Source organism: Gymnoscopelus microlampas (assembly GCF_963454915.1).
Source record: "Gymnoscopelus microlampas genome assembly, chromosome: 4".
Lineage (NCBI taxonomy): Eukaryota > Metazoa > Chordata > Actinopteri > Myctophiformes > Myctophidae > Gymnoscopelus > Gymnoscopelus microlampas.
In genome coordinates this window covers 4,302,179-4,309,151 of record NC_139941.1, presented here as the reverse complement: position 1 = coordinate 4,309,151, position 6,973 = coordinate 4,302,179, and the positions used below count along the sequence as shown (strand labels likewise).

Sequence of the window (6,973 nt, the reverse complement as noted above, 5' to 3'; positions counted from 1 at the left end):
ACAATGGGTTTTACTTTTGGTACTTTAAGTATATTCTGATGACAATACTTTTGTACTTTTGCTGAAGTACATTTTTAATACTGGACTTTTACTTTTAACAGAGTATTTGCACATGGTGGTATTGATACTTTTACTTAGGTAAAAAATAGAGTAGCCTGCTTTTCCCACCACTGTTCAAGTAAATCCTTGTGCATTTGACCTGCTATGCTCCTGCCTGTCTGTTCTGCTGTTGGGTCGTATACTTCTCTTGAGTTGCACCTTGACATGTTTTACTTAAGTAAAAGTATTAATACCATAATGAAGAAATACTCTTACCGTTACAAATGAAAGTCCGGTATTCAACATTAAGTAAAAGTACAAAATTATCGGCATCAAAATATACTTAAAGTACCAAAAGTAAAAGTACTCATTGTGCAGAATGTCCCACTTCACAAGTGTTCAAAATGTATACAAATATTTAGAAAATAGCAGATCGGCTATTTATAGTATATAGGGATGAAGTGGTTAATCAAATGTATGTTTTGTAGTAAAAATCCAAAACTACAAAGTAACTAGTAACTACAATTTTCAACTGTAGTGGAGTAAAAGTAGGATACAATATTTGCCCTATACACTATTTATAGTATATAGGGATGAAGTGGTTAATCAAATGTATGTTTTGTAGTAAAAATCCAAAACTACAAAGTAACTAGTAACTACAATTTTCAACTGTAGTGGAGTAAAAGTAGGATACAATATTTGCCTCTGAGACTTAATGGAGTAGAAGTATAAGTATTGAACATTTAAAATACTCCAGTATAGTAAAACATCCTCATATTACAGTATTTGCAGTACTTACAGTACAGTACCTGAGTAAATGTACTTAGTTACTTTCCACCACTGCTAATGCAGCAGCTGCTGCTATTTCACTGTTTCAATGCACTGAAACACATGGACTGTACCAAGCCTTTGGAAAACAATAAAACTAAACATCTCAAATAAATATGCTACAAGGCATGCAACTGTTAGCCTCAGTGATATTTGATCATTTGAAGAAATGGCCTTTTGTTCTTGAAATATTAAATGCAGGGGAAACCCCAGTGTCTGTATCCTGCTGTGGTTAAATTCCTTAGAATACTGAAGAGAAACTAATAAACAGGAAACAGCAGCAGGCTTTAGTTGTCACAGCTTCACTTTCACTGACAGCCTGGAGGGAAGATCACGTGATTTCTTATCAGAACGTGTAACGTTTATTCAGTCCCTTTTATCAACCCTGATCAGTGTCACGGTCATCATAGCTGTATTGTCTTCATATTTTCACTCTCTTTATAATGTGTGTCCTAAATGATTGAAATGCAATTCATGATGCATATTAATAATGTTAATATGCATCACCCACTGCAGTGTGTTCACATAATAGTATGGCATTTGAGATTGATTAGAAACAGTCAGACAAGTAGCTGATATGCACTTTATCTGATAAAAGCTCCTTGGTCTAACAGTGGTTTATTATAAACTGCTCAAATTCCGTTCACTTCTCTCACGTGCACGGCTTCAAACATGGGCCAACAGAGCGATTCCTCTTCTATGGATGGATTTTAGGAAAACGGAACTAAAAGAGGAACGAGTGATGCTGTGTCTGGACTGCAACCCAGTGGGGAAGTGAGGGAGGATGAGGAGGGAGGAGGGAGAGGGGGAGTGTGCATCTTTGAACATAAATATGAGAGCTCTCCTCCATCCACAACAGAGGAAACCATCAGAACACTTGAAGAAGCTTCTCTCCATCATGTCCAGCATCATGAAATCAGCTGTCATCACCGTTCTCATCTGCCTGCTTGCTCTGCATGTAGAAGGTAATGTGGCTTTTTACACTAATATACATTGTTGCACATCAAGTCGCTTTGCATAAATACCAGCCTGCACAGTTAATGGTTAGATTGAGTTGGAAATCATGGATTGTGTAATTCTATTATGTAGTTGTATATTCAAAAGCCAGATGTTTACTCTCTAATCGTTTCATTGTGTGTTCTTGCTTGCTGCTGATGCAGTTTGTGACGAGTTTTAAAACCACAGATACAAGTTTATATATTGAATCATTTAATGCCACTGTCTCTTCATTCCACAGGCCATACAGGCAATAGAAGGTCCTGCCTATGTTTAAATAAAGGAGTCAACCACATGAACACAAGACTCATCAAGGCTTACAAGGTGTATGAACCGAGTAACACATGTAATCACAGGGAGATTGTGTAAGTACAATGTTTCAAATAGCACGTAAGTCATTAGAGGTGCCGTTTACTTTACACACTGTTTTCTATCACCTGTCTAATATTATTTTATCCATCTCCAGTGTGGAAACAGCAAATGGCAAGATGTGCGTGAATCCAGAGTCAAAGTTCGGACTTTTTATCTACTTTAAAGATCAATTAAAGTAAGATTAACATTAACTTGACTGAGCTGCACTAAAATAATATCAAGCAATATGAAAATCTGTATTTACTCCACATCAAGACAACAACAATTGAGACTGATGTGACTTTTTTGTTTCAGGAAAGAAAAAGAAGTGGTGAAACCAACAACCCCTTCCATCACCTCTACACTGACCTCAACGTCCTCTGTTCCTATGACCTCATCACCTGTCCACATGACCTCATCATCTATGCCTATGACCTCATCACCTGTCCACATGACCTCATCATCTATGCCTATGACCTCATCACCTGTCCACATGACCCCAATATCAGACCACATGACCTCATCATCTATGCCTATGACCTCATCACCTGTCCACATGACCCCAACATCAGACCACATGACCTCATCATCTATGCCTATGACCTCATCACCTGTCCACATGACCTCAACATCGGACCACTTGACCTCATCATCTATGCCTATGACCTCGTCACCTGTCCACATGACCTCAACATCAGACCACATGACATCATCATCTATGCCTATGACCTCATCACCTGTCCACATGACCCCAACATCAGACCACATGACCTCATCATCTATGCCTATGACCTCATCACCTGTCCACATGACCTCAACATCAGACCACATGACATCAACCACCTTGTGAGTTCTGCTGTGATGAAGATAGCAGATTCAGAACCTCAACCATAAACACTGTGATGAAGATGATGAACATTGTTACACTGCTGGGAAAGTCTTTACTTGAGAAAAGCTCCAGTTCAGAATTGTTTTAATGTCAAAGTAAACACATTGCACTGAACTAAATGTCTCTTCTGAAGAACATATGATTTATTTTTGGAATGTAAATATCTGTAGATAAATACTAATACTGTTTATAATAAACATTATATAAAGATACATTTTACAGACTTATACAGTATATTTTTCTCCCCACTTTTTGCCTGTACTAAACAAGATCTTGAGCACCGGACTATCCTCCCTCTATCACTTGCTGGCCGTATTTATTCTGTCACAATGAAAATAGGTCCTACATTTCTATGTCTTTTTCAGTGTTTCCCAAATTTTTTTGGTCTTCCTTAAGTAGCTTGTGAGGGGTCAAACTAGTAGTTTTTTAATTATTATTCTCAATCCATTGCAAGCATTTGTTTTGCACCAAAACCACTCCTTGGTGGAGAATAATATTATAACATTTTTGTCAGAAAATATTTTCAGATGGGGGCCCGGTCCGCAGCCAAATATTCATATCAATTTGGGGGTCCTTGACATGGAAAAAGTTTGAGAACCACTGATATAAAGGGCATAGTGACGTAAAATGCATGGATCAGTATCACAAATGGACAGGAGAGGGAGACAGAGTACCTCCTTAAACAATAAGCGCTCATTTAGGAGAACGAGCAAAGGAAGTCTCATTCTCACACATTCAATCATCTTTCTCTGCTCAGTGGATTGCAATCCATAGAACTTTTAGCACAAATGTAGCTTTAATAGTGTATTTAAATTTCTCAAATAGTTTAAAAATGATATAGGCCTACAACAAAGTGCAGAGAGTGAGTGAGTTTGGTGTGTCAGGTGCCAGACATGTTCAAGTCATTTGTAACCCTCTCCCATGAACTGTAAAGGTGTCTATTAACACATTTAAAAATCTGAAATTCAACTCCCCTAAGCCTAGGGGAACCAGTGACAGAAGCTGAACGTTGCGGTATACCTAGCCTACAACCTAATCTGGGAAAAAGTTGAAAATGTTTGATTTGTTGCTTGTGAGGGATCAGAATAGTTATTTTTTCTTTTCCCATGATTCTGGCTCAATTGCATTGATTGATTGATTGATTGATTGAATACTTTATTAACAGTTTGCAATTCTGGCTCAATTCTGGCTCAATTCTGGCTCAATTGCATTGATTGATTGATTGATTGACTGAATACTTTATTAACAGTTTGCAATTATTACATAGGTATGATTTACAAGGATTATTAAAGGAATAACACAAAAAGCCCTAGGGGCTTGTTTCCATTGTGGCCCTGTGTATTCAATTCATTAAGACATTCAAAGATATACAATATTATGCAATAATATACAAGACATAATGGCAGTGGCAATGCTGTGGCAGAAAACGGCATTGCAGCGCTGTCTGACATAGGATAGGCGCCTGTTAGTTGGATTGGTCCAAATGTCAGTAATCAAAGTTTTTTTTGGAAGGATCAAGACGGGAATGGCTTGTTTTGCTTTCCGCCCCGCCCCCATCACCAGTGCAATTCTAAACAGAACAGCAACATGAGAGAGGAGAGTTGTGAGATTCCTGAGAAGGAGAGATTAATTGACGTTGAAGTTATGTTTATCAAATATGGACCCCAAGCCTATTCCCAGGAAGAAAAAGAGTGGTGGAGCTGAAAGGCTACTTGTTACTGTCAAAGCTTACTCCATTTAGTTGTGGTATTATGTCTATCACAAACATTAAACCTAGCTCTTATAGTTGAGTGAGTTGACTTTGTCAACTTTTAATGTTACTGAAATAACATCACTCTAATTGAACGTTGCTTTTGACATAGGCCTACTACTGTATATGTTTACTATTCGTACTGTTATTCTACTCTTGTTGAATATTGGTATTGGCATATTGACTACTGGTAAGCTAATTTGATGGCAAAACTAGAAAAGTGTGCTCTTCGGGGCACAGGTCTCCGCCAGGCCGGGTTGCCTGCCCAGGGCTTGTAAACTTTGGAAGGCAGTCAGTAATTGGAATGGGATCTGAAAAATCTGACTCATACATCTTGACCCCAGAGATAATGTGTACCGATTTGTGAGAATTGTGGCCAAAATCTGTAGGAGTAGCAGCAAAAAGTGTTTTGAAGAAAATGCAAAATGACGGAAAATCTAGTCTGTCAGGCGTGTGTGTGTGTGTGTGTGTGTGTGTGTGTGTGTGTGTGTGTGTGTGTGTGTGTGTGTGTGTGTGTGTGTGTGTGTGTGTGTGTGTGTGTGCGTGTGCGTGTGAGTGTGTGTGTGTATGTGGTGGTGGTGGTCGGGTGGGTGGGTGTTTATGTATGTCTACCTTATATTTCCTTATTGCTACAGATTGCGCGCAACCGGCAACAGAGATATATCTCATTTTTGCTGAACAGGTTTAATTATCTAGCAGTAATCAGGCAGTGTGGTGGGAGATATAGCTAATCAAGCCGAGAGAGGAAAATACAACATACTGTAGTGTACAACACTATTTGTGGTAAAGAGTTACTTTTCAGGTCTATAATACCGGTAATATGTCTACACATATTTATGCCGCGCCAGACCCGACACAGACGGTGATATATAAAGAAAGAAGACCAAGAGATGGAAACAGAAGCCACAGAGGTGACACTGTGGACAGGGAACAGTTGAAGCTGAGGAGACAGGAGGAGAGAGGGGAGCACATCTACGAGAGCCTGGATGATGTCAGAGGTCGTGACACCATCGCTGGACCACAGGAGGTCACAGCAAGAAGACAGCCTCGGGGTGAGTTTGATCAAGTTGTGAATTGTTGTCAAGGTGATTTCTTGGTTGCAAAGTGGAAAAAGAGTTTAATGTACAAAATGTCTTTCCTGCAGCAGGGAAAGGTGATTTCAAGGCAACTTTATCTATACAGCACCTTTCATACACCAGGCCAACTCAGTCCTTCACAGAATAAAAACAAATGCAATCAAATGTGATGCAACAAATGAAAATGAAAATAAAAAACAGCACAGCTCAACTGAAGCCTAGGCAACACCTGGCTGTTCTTAGCAGGGCCGGAGTGGGACTCCAAATCTGGCCGGGAGATACACGCCCACCCAGGCCACCCTGCGCGCGCAGCGCGCGCTGATTTTTTTGGGGGGCCCTTTTTTGGGGGGGGCTTACAAAAGGGGGGCCTTTTTGGGGGTTAAAGGTAGGGGGGAGGCCCGCAGCTGCACTGAGCTGCAAGCAACACTGACTGCATTGAATTGAAATTGACTGTGGTTGGCCTGGCCTGAGCTTAGGAGAGATTTTTTTTTGCTGCATCACTTAAGCGCCGCGCTGGCTGTGGATGGCTGGCCTGACCTAATTTTTTTTTTTGATGCAAAAAAAAAAAAAAAAAAAAAAAAAATTTTTTTTTTTTTTTTTTTCAGGCAGGCCACTAGAGGGCAGGCCACCGGGAATAGTCCCGGTCCTCCCGACGGCCAATCCGGGCCTGGTTCTTAGCCATCATTAGGTAGAGTAGGCAGTGTTGAATAAATGTTTTTTTAATTTAAAGCGGGCACTATGTAGTTTGGGGCCACTCAGTGGCCACTTTGGACACAAATAGCCAACATCTTTGACTTCATTACCCAACATTCTCTGCAAGCATGTCTGGCGAGGACGTGCTGTGATTGGCCAGTTGTTGCTTTGACTGGCAGTTCTGCCTTGGTGCCTTGGCAAATGCCAGGATAAAACGTATTGTCTCTCCTATACATAATACAAGCTCCTGGCAGGGACCACCCTGAGTCTATACATTTATGGAAGGATTATTGTCATTGCTTAAACATTTAACTTTATAATTTTGTAGGACATGATATGCTATATCTCTGC

At 40.0% G+C, this 6,973-nt stretch overlaps 1 protein-coding gene across 1 annotated transcript; it reads left to right on the top strand.

The window, feature by feature from the left end:
- Positions 1–1,651: 1,651 nt before the first annotated feature.
- On the top strand, positions 1,652–3,064 carry LOC311043258 (uncharacterized protein; the record flags this gene model as incomplete). Its single annotated transcript, XM_084054434.1, has 4 exons — positions 1,652–1,832; positions 2,105–2,228; positions 2,330–2,410; positions 2,530–3,064. The coding sequence occupies 4 exons, from the start codon at positions 1,652–1,654 to the stop codon at positions 3,062–3,064; spliced, it is 921 nt and encodes a 306-aa protein (XP_083910560.1).
- Positions 3,065–6,973: the final 3,909 nt, after the last annotated feature.